A 13,388-nucleotide genomic window follows, 5' to 3' on the forward strand; every position below is an offset into this window, starting at 1 on the left:
TATAAATAAATAAAAATAAAGTTCTATCAGCAACTAAAAAAATAAAATTAAAAAAAAACCTGAATATGGAACACAAAGTCTAATGTATTTACTACCTGGCCCTTTACCTCCCGACAAAAAAAATATTTTTGCCAATCCCTGGTTTAAAGTTTTTGGGTCAAATTACAAAAGATAAACATTATTATCTATCTCTCTATCCAGATACGACAAGTAAGACATTAATAAAGAGTGAACAATGTTAAAAAAAAAAAAACTTAAACATTTTGAAATACATATATCAGTCAGAAATTTAAAGGAGATAATATAGAAAACTCTTCAATTAGGAAGAACAAAAATGCTCTTACCAAAAAGATTTTTTTAAAACGACACAATTGAGAAAGAGTTTTACTTTATTATACTAAAAAACACAATGAAATCAGAAATCTGAAGAGTTCCTTGGGCAAGGTTAAATTGGAATTTGTAATAGATCTAGTCTGAGAGCATTAACCTAGCAGGCATGAGGCCCTGAGTTCAATTTCCAGTAGCACACACACAAAAAGAAAAAAAGAATAAACTAAATTCAATTTCTAAGTCACTTAATTTCTTTAAGGAAAGAAGAAATTGAAGCAGGGATGTTTCCAGCATATGGCAATCAAAAACCTAGGTATAAACCTTAAAATGTAGACACCTGAATCAATACTGCAAAATGCCTCATACATGCTAGGCAAGAGCTCTACTACTGAGGATTGAACGCTAAGCTATATCCTATTCCTTTTGATTTTGAGTCTCCTTGAGGTGCTGAGAACCTTGCTAACATGCAAAGTCTGGTCCTGAATTTTTGATCTTCCTGCCCCAGCCTCCCAGTCTCTAGGACTACATGCATATGTCACCACGCCCAGCAAGAATCAGAATTTTTAAAAATTTGTCCTTAGTAGGAATTAAGGTAAATTTTTTAAAGATACTGAATTTCACCCATCATATTAACAAAATAAAAAAAATATTTTTTTAAATACTACTGATTAAATATACCAGTTCAAGTAAATACAGAGTAAAACACTACTGATCAGAAAAATAAAGCTAGAAAGCAATTTGGTTTTATAAATTTATTGCCTTTAAAAAGTAATAACTGTGCTGGGGTTGTGGCCTCATATATGTGAGGTACTAGGTTCAATTCTCAGCACCACATATAAATAAATGAATAAAATAAAGGTCCATCAACAACTAAAAAAATTAAATAATAATAAATGACATGAGTCTATAGTAGTTAAAAGGTTCTAAAGTCTGAACAGAAGTTCATTCTTAAGACATAAATATAGCTTTACAATAAAGCTATATATAAAATATAATAAATAAAGAGTAAATAACCTAGTAATATAGTATAATAAAGAGTAGTATAATAATACTACTAGTATAATAAAGAGTAAATAACCTAGCCAGGTATGGTGGTGCACACCTATAATCCCAGCAATTTGAGAGGCTGAGTCAGGAGGATCATAAGTTCAAGACTAGCCTGGCCAACTTAGTAAAACCCTGTCTCAAAAACAAACAACAAACAAACAAAAATTTAAAAAGGGCTGGGGATATAGCTCAGTAGTAGAGCACTGCTGGGTTTAACCCCAAATATCAAAAAAAAAAAAAAAATAGAGATTAAATAACCTAAGTGCCCAAATATAAAGGAAATAGTCAATCAAAGAGTATCCACAAAACTGGGTAAGGTGGCACACACCTATAATCCCAGTGGCCAGCCTCAGCAACTGCAATTCAGTGAGACCCTATCTAAATAAAATACAAAAAAAAGCTGAGGATGTGGCTCAGTGGTTAAGTGCCCCAGAGTTCAATCCCTTGTACCAAAAGAAAAAAAAAAAAGGATACCCACATAATAGAATGATAAATTTAAATGCCTACTCAAAGACTCAAGCAAGATACAAAATAGTATGTATGAGCTGAACTGTTTAAGAATATACAGAAAGAAAATATGATCAAAAGATAAAAGAAGTTAATTCCAAGTAGTAGTAATACAGATTTTTTAAATTTTTTTTATACTTTTTAGTAGTAGTTGGACACAGTACTTTTATTTTATTTATATATTTTATGTGGTGCTTTGGATCGAACCCAGTGCCTCACGTGCGAGGCTCCACCACTGAGACACCACCCTAACTCCACCAATATAGATTTTTTTAAAAACCAGTTTTTAGTACTTTTTGAACTCTCCAAATCTAGTGCAATGAACACATTTGTGTTTTTTGTTAGTGGTATTGCTGGGGGCTGAACCCAGGGACCTTCCCCATACTACGTATGCCTTATACCACTGAGCTACAATCCCTTTCCCCAAAAATACAGTGTTTTTTTAATCTTCAGAAAAATTAAAGCCAAAAAAACTGTATAGATTATGATTGTATTTACCTCTGCAATTAGTTCTTTGGTTCTAAAAAATTTTTCTCTGGCATTTTCGTAAACTGCTGAATTTGTGGAGCCTTGCTGGAAGTATGCTGCCCCCAAATCATAACATACCTAAAATGGAATGAATACCAAAGTTGTTTAATAATTTTCCATGGACTTTAGAGTTGATAGAATTCAAAATGATCTTTATGTCAGGAAAACAGAGGGAAAAAATGAGGTTAAAAAAAATTTTTGATGAACAATAAAATAGAAACCAACTCCAACTCACTTAAGCAGAAAACCATTTAATGATAAGATTTCAGATAGCCTGTAAAACTATTGTGAAGGCCAAAGAATCAGATGAGGAAAACAAAAGAGGCAAGGAAGGCAGGTAGTAAGGACAAGATCCAAAACTGGTGCAGGTACCACTGTAGCCCATCTCAACACTAGATACCACAACTTATGTCACCTGCAGCCACCAGTACTTAACACCAAAGCAACAGCTGCATTCCCCAAATACTGCCCCTGGAAACTAAATTTAATTGTTGATGTTGCTACTAACCACCACCATAACAGATTCTCTATCAGTCCCACTTTGACCTATAGGATGCTAATTCAGTTTAAATACCTGTATTCACCTGTGATATGTCTACCCTCAAGCTGGAAGAGGCTTAACACAGCCACTATTTAGTTTTGAGTTTCTACTCTAAGAGAAGGGTGTGCTTTCCACCAAGTCCCAAAGGTAAGGAATTCTTCTAACATAGAAGAGGAGAACAGATGTTGGGGATCCCCCCCAAATGGGGAGGAAAGCAAAAATCTATCATAATAGACTAAATAAACTGAGGAATTTGAATTGATGGCCAAAAATGACACTACTTTTTCAACTGTCTTTTTCTAAAGGCAGAATTTCTACATTTTTCCAAGAACTTTTTTTAGATTGATGCCCAGATTCACTGAATACACAAATCAAAAGACAACTCAGATTTACTCAGGTTGGCCATTTAAAGAATACTACTAAGGTCCTGGGCTGGGGTTGTGGCTCAGTGTAGAGTGCTTGCCTCGCACGCATGAGGCCCTGGGTTCGATCCTCAGCACCACATAAAAACAAATAAATAAAAAAGAAAGATACTGTGTCCATCTACAATTAAAAAAATTTTTTTTTAAATATAGGAAAAAAAAAAAAAAGAAAGTATACTAAGATCCTGCCAGGAGCAGTGGCACCCAACTGTAATCCTAGTGAGTCTGGAGCTGAAGCAGGAGGATTACAAATTTTAAAGCCAGCAACTTGGCAAGATGTTTTCTCAAAATAAAAAATAAAAAGGGCCAGGATGTAGCACAGTGACAAAGGGCCCTGGATTCAAATTCCAATACCAAAACAAGAATACTAGGTTCCAGAAAGTGACATGAAAAACACAGAACCAAACACTGGCAGAGCCAGGCTTAAACTCAGATCTAGGAAGAAGACTCCTATGCAGCACGTTTATTCTACACATGGCTAAGAAAGCAGTTGTTTTGGTGCTAGAGAATGAAGCCAGTGCTTTGCATGTACTCTACCACTGAGCTTACCCATTCCCAAATAAGTCTACTTGAGCCGACTTAAAAATTCATCAATTAGGGCTGGGGATGTGGCTCAAGCGTTAGCGCGCTCGCCTGGCATGTGTGCGGCCCGGGTTCGATCCTCAGCACCACATACAAACAAAGATGTTGTGTCCTCCAAATACTAAAAAATAAATATTAAAATTCTCTCTCTCCCCCCCTCTCTCTCACTCTTTCTTTAAAAAAAAAAAAAAAATTCATCAATTAGGGACTGGGGTTGTGGCTCAGTCGTAACGCGCTTGCCTAGCATGCGTGAGGCACTGGGTTCAATTCTCAGCAACACATACAAATAAATAAAGGTCCATCAACAACTAAAAAATATCTTTTAAAAAAAATTCATCAATTATTCTCTCCAAATAGGAAAAAGTACAATCTCACTGATCCAATCTTTAAGAATTCCATCTATCTTAATTTTTCTCTCAAAGTGTCTTTACTTTTCCTCTAATCACACCAGTCTTCTCAATTTCCCATTCACATGGTATCCTAGAAATGAGTGAACTTCATTCTACACACTTTATTTCCATTTACACCAAACCAAACTTAGCCAACAGATGCTTATTCCTCTTTCAAATACCTAAGCTATAATAGTATCTGGTACTCATTATTGAACCTCACTTCATTGTTATGTTTTATATAGTTTATCCTGTTCAGTGAATCAAGATTGATTCTCATCAGCCTCTGCTTTGCACTATTTAGCCCACACTAAATTTCTGGCTGATTTTCATTATAGAGAGAGCTCATTACATCTGGAGTGAAGGATACTAAAGGAACGATTAAAAAACATACACACACACACGTATATATTATAGTTATATGTAATTCTCCTTCCCAGGCAAATACAAAAAATGTAGGGTTTTTTTCAAGTTTTATTACAGTAACTGACAAGCCATTAAAATGAGTTAACATCCTACAGTTAAAAGGTGGTCAATGGACTGAAAAACAAAACAAAAATGAGATAATGAAACCAACTTTTTGCATTGGACAGTAACACATTCCCCCCACACACACACCCCAGTAATACTGGGGATTAAACTCAGGACCTCATACATATTAAAGTCGAAGCTGCTTGTTGCTGGCCTCAAACTTGCGATCCTGCTTAAGCCCCCTGAGTAGCTAGGATTACAGATGTGCACCACTAAGTTCAGCAACACTTGGTTTTATGGTAAATGATGTAAATACTTTTGAGTTTTAGGTGAATTTTAGTAATGTAAATGTAATTTAATAATGATGTACTTTAAACATTGCCATGTCCCAAAATAAGTATTACCACTAATTTGCCAAACCAAACTTAGCCAACAGATTCCTCAGAAAACAGGAATTATAACTCAGCTATGTATAAAAGAATATCTGATAAAGCTAACTTAGCACATCTAAGTGTTTTATAGTCTTGTTTTTCAGGTTATGTCAACCACCATGTTATGAAGATTAGATCAGAAGTGCTGTCAACAGCTTTGTGTTTTTGTTTTGTTTTGTTTTTGTTTTTTTATGGGATTGAATCCAGAGGCACTTATACCATTGGGCTACATACCTGGCCTTTTTTACTTTTTATTTTGAGACAGGGTCTCACTAAATTGCTTAGGTTGCTGAGGCTGGCTTTGAACCTTCGATCTTCCAACCTCAGCTTCCTGAGTCGCTGGGATCATAAGCGTGAGCCACCACACCAGCAACAGCTTTTTAAAAAGACTCTGAAATACTATGAGATACATAGCACTAGAAATACTCTCACATGCAAGTTTCATCAATGATTTTAAAAGGTTACCAAGTATCAATACCTTACTATTGCAATTTTTTTTCCCCCTATGAACTCTTTATCTCACCAGGTTTTGAAAAACTTATTACCTTCAACTGTGGAGTCAGCAAATCTGAAAAACCCCTTTCAAACACTATGTTAACTATTTCTGCCCTTTTCCAGAATTAGTGATGAAAAAAGTCATCCAATTTACACAAAGAATATAGGTTAAATGTACTAATCTAATGGACCTCTTTAGGTAATACTCAATGAACACTTTAAAATTTCTACTGTACTCAAGGTTCTGTGTTAGTAAAATGCAGAAGCCAGGCAAGGTAGTAAACGCTGTAATCCAAGTGACTCAAGAGGCTAAGGCAGGAGTATCACAAGTTCAAGGACAGCCTCAACAATTTAGCAAAACTCTGTCTTAAAATTTAAAAAAAAATAAAATAAAAAGGACTGGGGATGTAGTTCTGTGGTAAAGCACCTCTAGGTTCAATCCCTAGTACCAAAAACAATTTTTTAAAAAATAAAAAGGGCTTGGGATATAGCTCAGAGGTAGAGCACCCCTGTATTCCATCAACAACAAAAAGTAGATATTTTCTTTAGGAGTCTAGTTTTCAGTATAGCACAATAGTAGTTGAGGGTTTTGTTTGGTTTTGATCCAATTAAGACTTCTAATGACATGAATAAACCGCAAATCAATTGTATACTCATTGCATTCTCTATATTTAAACTGTCTTCTAAATTCAACTGGAAAACTATTTCAGATACAATAGATCACATGATATTTTCCTTTTTAGAAAAATCTCAAGTGAAGTCTTATAAAATTTGCAAAATACAAATGCAAACTTAATAACATCTTAACTCAAAACCAAAGAGAAAAGGCAGAAATAAATTCAATTAAAAGTATCAGAATGATCTCTATGAAACAAAACATTTTGCCATGCAGTAATAAATACAGAAATAAATACCTGGCATTGCATTTCCTCAGTTTTGATTTTCAATCCCGCAGTAGAACTCTCAGTCTCTCCATTTACCATGCCTGGTTCCACAGCCAATAAATCTAGAGTTCTCATTGTATGGACATAAAGATCCTTGTTTAATTTTAGGGCTGCCTCTAGTACTAAAATAGAATCAGCAGCTTGTTCTTTTAGCTACAAAAATACAATAAATTAATTAAAATGCAAAAATAGCTATTAACCAAAAAATATTTACATAATACTTAGTAGCTTAGTGTATTGAACTAGTTACAAAAATAAAAAACTTCCTACACAGCAAGAGTACAATTAAATTTGTTGAAATGAAGTTATCTTAAAGGAAAAAAGAATTTAAAATCCACCAAGAAAAAACTTAAGTTCCTACTTCAAAATCAGAAACATTGATTTTTTTTCATAAAAAGTTAATAAAAATTATTTTAAAATTTGCACTGCCGAGTATGGTGGTATATGTCTATAACCCCAGAGACTCAGAGGAGGCTGAGGCAGGATTCCAAGTTTGAGGTCAGCCTCAGCAATTTAGAGAGGCTCTAAGCAACTTAGTAAGACCCTGTCTCAAAACTTTAAAAAATAATAATTTTTAATGGCTGGGAATGTAGGTCAGTAGTAAAGCACCCCAGGTTCAATCCACAATACAAAGAAATAAAATATAAAAATTTGCAGCCAGTGCAGTGGAGCATGCCTATAATCCCAGAGAGCTCAAGAGGCTGAGGCAAAATTCAAAGCCAGACTCAGCAACTCAGTGAAACCCAAAACAACTCAGCAAGACCCTGTCTCTAAATAAAATATAAAAAATGGTTGGGAATGTGGCTAAGTGGGAAAGCACCCCTGGGTTCAATCCCTAGTACCAAAAATAAAAAAATAAATACAAATTTGAATTGCTTCACTTTGATTTATTCAAGAAATATCCGTATGCCTCTATGTGCCAGTCACTTTACTAGACACTGGATAACAATAAAATGACTCAGGGTTTTTGTTTCCAATATTCAAAATACTACAGCACATTTCTTTTATATAGATACAGATTATTTAATGTCCCTCTCCCCACCATCCCCTGTACCTTACATGACATTTCTGGGATATTGTAGGTATTAAAAAGTAGAGATAATATTTAAATTACAGGAAATCCTCCTGTAGGTCATCTTAAACATAAATAGTCTGAACTGGGGGTATATAGCTCAGTGGTAAAGTGCCTGCCTACCATGAGTGAAGCCCTGGGTTCAATTCTCAGCATCTCAAAAAAAAATAATAATAAAAATAATTGTTTTCTGATTATTGAATAATTTTAAAATACAAGTTATATATATTTCTTGTGGAATTTTTAGAAAACACAATATAAATACATCACCTAAAACACTGATTTCTAGTATCATGAAATATTCAACAATAGAACTGGTGATAAAAGTACTCTACCACTAGAGTTGAAAACTTGTTTAATTTACAGTGCAATATTACCTATATTCTGGCAGTAAAAATTTCTGTCAATGCACCTAGACCTTGACAACTCTCACATACCTTAGAAGATGCATCTATACATGCTAAAAATGTGTTCCACGACTGTTACAATGTAACTAATGCCAATACTTACCACTTTCAAAATGTTTTCTGTTAACTCTTTCTCCTGTTGCATCTGATTCATACTAAAAGAGAAATGATTGAAAATCATTCAAATGTTATTCTCAAGACTAAAAAATTCTGAATTGAAAAGCATCATTCTTTAAGGTGAGCTTAAGTATTTTAATGCTACTACTTTTCATGCTTAAAAAAACACACACAAAAAAAATACTTTCTCTTATGGAAGCTCATTAATTTACCAGTATTTTCTCATTTGTCTTGAATAATAAAACTTTCAAGGGGCTGGGGTCGTGGTTCAGCAGTAGAGCGCTCACCTAGCACGTGCCAGGCCCTGGTTTCGATCCTCAGCATCACATAAAAATAAATAAATAAAATAAAAGTAATGTGTCAACTACAACTAAAAAATATTTATTTAAAACAACAGGGCTGGGGTTATGGCTCAGCGACAGAGCACTCACTTCATAGGTGCAAGGCCCTGGGTTCGATCCTCAGCACCACATAAAAAATAAATAAATAAATAAAAAGACATTAAAAAAAAATTTTTTTTTAAACTTTCAAGACAAAACTTACTAACAAAAGTTCATTTCTATAAAGTTAGAAACTGTGCTTTAGATCAGTAAATGAGGATAAACTGCTACCTGAAACTTAAGAATTAAAACTTCATGTTCAAATTTTTGTAATAAGCTTTGAATTTGACAAAAAAATAAACACTACTTTCTGATGAATGGCGCAATTCTTAAAATGCTCTTCAGAGCTCTCTATCCTAGATTTCTAGAGCACTATTTGATTCTCCAACCTTCTAACTCCTCCAAATAAACCTTTATGCAGGCCCTCTGCTCTGCTTCCTCTATAACACAGGTTATTTAAAACTTGCTAAATTTTTTAAAATTCTGATTTAAAAAATGTCAAACAAAGGTCATATACGCCAACTTACACACTTAACTGAGGGGGTCCAGGTTTTGCTTGTTTGACAGGAAAACTACTTTGAACAATTGTCCTAATTGCCCTGAAGACAAGAAAAAATAAAATTTAATATACCAATAAATGTCACTTCAATTATTGTTTCAAATACTACTTAGAAGATTTGTAGCATAAATTCTCTGAAGCTTTGACATGTTATTTATGTATACACACACACATACACACACACACATTTTAAGCAGCATGCTTTTAATATACACATTCACAAATTTGCTCTATACTCATAGCTCGAAAGATCCTCTGAGAATCCCCTAGGGCAGGAGAACCTTAAAAAGACACGCCTGAAAGCCAGAGTGCAATTAAACAGAGGTTTCCCAGCACATTTTGGGTTTATGAAATAATTTACCATCTATTGTAGAGAAGTATAGCCATGGCAGTGGTTGGGGGTAACGTGGCCAGATCCATGTCTATATGCTTTGTCCCAGGAGGAACTTTACTGATGCAGAGCAGTTCATTTAGTAACATATTCAATACTGGAACAGACAAACTTAAAAGAAGCAAAAGATACATGTTTGCATGTTAGTGCTTAAGAAGCAACAAATACACAATTCTAAATCATCACTAAAAATAATTACATTGTTCCAAAAGGTCAAATCTTCAGGTCTGCCTATCACATTTCAAAAGAACTTTTTAAACTTTAAATTATTAGAAAAAAAAAAAAAAGAAAAGAAAAGAAACATATACATAAAGTAGAATAAAATGAATCCGCATCATCCACTTTCAACAATTATCAACTAAAGACCATCATGTTTCATTTCTACTCTAATTTCCACTTCCCAAATATTTTAGACTATATCTCAGAAAAATGAACTTTTAACAAAATCACAGTACAAATTCCACATCTAAATATTTTAAATTTGCTTATTATCATCAACAATCCAACTATCTTGTCTGGAGGGCTGGGGTTGTATGCAGTGATAGAATACTTGCCTAGCACAAGAGAGGCCTTAGGTTTGATCCTGGGCGGGGGGGGGGGGGGGGGGGGGGTGGCGGGCTATATCACATGATCAAGCAATTTAAAATCCTAAAAAATAACTCAAAATACAGATAAAGTTTGTGGGCAAAGATATTTAAGGGCTTGGGATTTATATTAGTGAAAAACTAGAAACAAACAAAATGACTGTCAATGAAGAAACAGTTAATGATATGTTAAGTGAAGAAAAAAGACAGTATACAAGATATAATCACAAAAACGAAAATGGGAGCTGAGCGCAGTGGTGCATTCCTGTAATCCCAAAGACTGGGAAACTGAGGCAGGAGGATCATAAATTCAAAGTCAGCCTCAGCAACAGAGGCCCTAAGCAACTTAGTCAGACCCTGTCTCAAAATAAAAAAGAGTTGAGGATGTACCTCAGTGGTAAAGTGTCTCTGGGTATCCTCAGTACCAAAAAGAGAAAAATATAAAGGGCTGGGGCGTGGTGTAGTTTAGACCACTTGCCTAACATGCTTGGGGTTCAATTTCCAGCACTGATAAAACAAAAACATAGAAAGAACAAGAAAAATGTTAAAAAGTACTTCTCTCTAGAATTCTTTCTTTTCTGAACTTTTCCCTATTTCCTATAAAGTATTTCTTTTTAAACTGAGAAGAAGGGGATGAAAGAAAATAATTTTGTTTTTTTCTGGTCCTCCCACCTTAGCCTCCAAATGCTGGGATTCAAGGCACACCCTGCTTTAAATATTTTTTGTACTTTCTGAAAAATACCTGCATATTTTACCAAGAAAATACAGGAAGAAAATTTTCATTTTAAAAGCCAATATCCTAAACACATACACAGAAATAAACAAAAGTATCAAAATAGTACTCCAAATGAAATTTCATGTAAATCTTTATACCTTTTCTCTAATATGTCTAAGTCCCACTTCAAATGTGCAGCAACTTTAAGAGCAAGAAGTTTTAAAATACGATTTCTCTTGTTATCAGGTGGAGGTTGAACCTGGTTTTGTTCATTAACTGAAGGTTTGGAAGCCTGTTCCAAAAACTGAACTATAAGTTGAACTGGTGCAGGATCTAGGATTTAAAAGAAAATAAATTTCTAAATTTAAGTTTTAATTATGGATACACAAAAAGAATTCACTGTACTGTTTTGTTATGCCATAAAAGGAATCCAAACAACTCTGCAGCTATAAAGACTAAGGAATACAATATATAAGAAATACATCCGAGGGCTAAAGGAAATGATCTAGAAGAATGGGTAAGGAAGAAGGGATAAAACATTAGTACAGAAGAAACACTTCACAGGGAAGAACCTAGTAGTTATTCCCAGTTCAGCAAATGACCAATGCCAATTAGAGGAAAGAGGTGCAGGCTGTAAACTAATGAGTTGACAATTAGAGGAATCTCCATCAAGTTACCTCTCAGCACCTGCTCCCTCCAATGCAAAAAAAAAAGAATAATACCACCTACCTGGCAGGATTATTCTGAAGACTGAATTAACCCAGATAACACATATAAAGAATTAAGCACGGTGCCTGGCTTCTGGGAAGCAATTTTTGTCAAATGGAATGAACTAAAAAAGACATAGCACAGGTAATAAAACTGCCTATTTAAAGTACACTAACTTCTCAGACTAGTCTCTGAAGACGACCTTTATTTAGTTAAGGACTGCCTGTTAGATTCAATCTATATTTGGATTTGAACTAAGGGAAGAAACTTAGGTTTTCATACCAATACCTCTTTCCAGAAATGCCTGAAATTTTCCTCCTTCTCCCATAAAGCCCATTTAAGTGGGATATTAAGTATTATCATCACTATGTAATAACCACCTTGCAACTATGTAGCAGTACCTGCTTTCAAAGATTTTAACACGTAGCCAGTTTTGGAATATAAAATTCTCTCACTGAAGAACAAGAGTTAAACAAGAACCCAAGAAAATAACTAGCGTCAGGTTCAGCATCAGAACGGATTCCTCCCCACCTCCCTGAATTTATACCGCCCCAGGTTTCGTAAAGAGGGTTCGGGTTCCTGATGCAGTGGCGCACCCCGTAATCCCAGTTTCTCGGGGAGCTGAGGCAAGAGGATCAGAAGTTCAGTTCGAGGCCGGTCTGGGAAACTTAGTGACAACCTATCCCAAAACAGGGCTGGGGACGTAGCTCAGTGAGTTGAGCGCCCCTAGGTTCAACCTCCAGCACCGCGGGTGGGGAGTTCCGGCCAGCATCCCCGACCCAAAGCACCGCCAGACCCGTACTAAAACCCCAAACAGTAAAAAAGGACCTACAGAGGGCGAAAGGGCCTCTGCAGCGCCCCATGGCGGCACCCCGGCACAGGGATATTTAATATAAGGGGGTTCGCTAGGGGCCCTGACAAGCTTCGGGGGCCCAGAAAACCTGAGTTGAGGGAGGCCGGGGCGTGTCCCGCCCCCAGGGATGCAGGTGCCACGCTTACCCGGGCAGGGCTTGCGCAGATGCTTCTCCAACAACGACTCCTCCAGCAGGAACTCGAACCAGCAGGTCTGCGGCGGGGTGCAGGGCCGACTGGAGGTGGCCGCTTCCCGGTCCGCCGCCTCCGCGCTCATCCTGCCCCCGCCGCCGCTACCACTAGGGGCGTTTCCCGGCTCCAACCTGACACTCGAACGCGGGCCCGGAGCCTGTGGTCTGCAGAACCAACCCAGAGAGAGGACACAATCAGAACGTCCAAAAAGCTCACACAAGCCAAAATGGCGGCGCGAGCCGGAACTGAGCTCCTAGATCCGCCTCCCTGAGGCGCCACCCACCTCCGGACCAATCGTCGTCTAAGTTGGTGATAAGGGGGCGGGACTAATCCTCAGGCCACGCCTTTTTTGGGTTGCCCAGAGAGAAGGCTCAGTTTGACGCTAGGTAGCGGAGGCGCTTTCCCAGTTCTATGGAAATTCCTCAGTTAGTAACCTAGTCTGGGGGTGCAGTGGGCCTCAATGTTTTCGTAAACACAAAGAGGACAGTTTCTAGTTGTGACTCAGGAAAGTTACGTTTGGTGCTTTCCATTTCTCAGATTTCCTCCCATCTACCTCTGCTCTGCAATTGTCCCCTACTACCTTAGGCACCGCTCCCCTTACCACCCCACCCCACCCCATCCCACCCCACGTCCAGCCCGCAACATCTTCCAGGAGGGATGACGGTATACAGTGAGATCAAAATTTTCTACTACTTCTCATGACTAGCTTTCAGTATTTAGCGCC

General features: G+C 36.7%; 1 protein-coding gene across 2 annotated transcripts in view; it reads right to left on the reverse strand.

Annotated features, from left to right (window-relative positions):
• The window catches only part of Ints8 (integrator complex subunit 8), a 62,570-nt gene extending 49,683 nt beyond the window's left edge, over positions 1 to 12,887 (reverse strand). Inside the window, exons 1-7 of one of the 2 annotated variants that reach the window (XM_027948091.3) lie at positions 12,620 to 12,887; positions 11,071 to 11,245; positions 9,584 to 9,724; positions 9,191 to 9,262; positions 8,270 to 8,321; positions 6,658 to 6,840; positions 2,383 to 2,490 (exon numbers count right to left, since the gene is read on the reverse strand). In XM_027948091.3, the coding sequence (XP_027803892.1) occupies positions 2,383 to 2,490; positions 6,658 to 6,840; positions 8,270 to 8,321; positions 9,191 to 9,262; positions 9,584 to 9,724; positions 11,071 to 11,245; positions 12,620 to 12,749 (861 nt within the window). In that variant the 5' untranslated portion in view covers positions 12,750 to 12,887. The remainder of the gene's footprint in view (positions 1 to 2,382; positions 2,491 to 6,657; positions 6,841 to 8,269; positions 8,322 to 9,190; positions 9,263 to 9,583; positions 9,725 to 11,070; positions 11,246 to 12,619) is intronic. The other variant, XM_071602230.1, reaches the window with a different exon arrangement.
• Positions 12,888 to 13,388: the final 501 nt, after the last annotated feature.

The sequence above is a fragment of the Marmota flaviventris genome, chromosome 15 (assembly GCF_047511675.1).
Source record: "Marmota flaviventris isolate mMarFla1 chromosome 15, mMarFla1.hap1, whole genome shotgun sequence".
Lineage (NCBI taxonomy): Eukaryota > Metazoa > Chordata > Mammalia > Rodentia > Sciuridae > Marmota > Marmota flaviventris.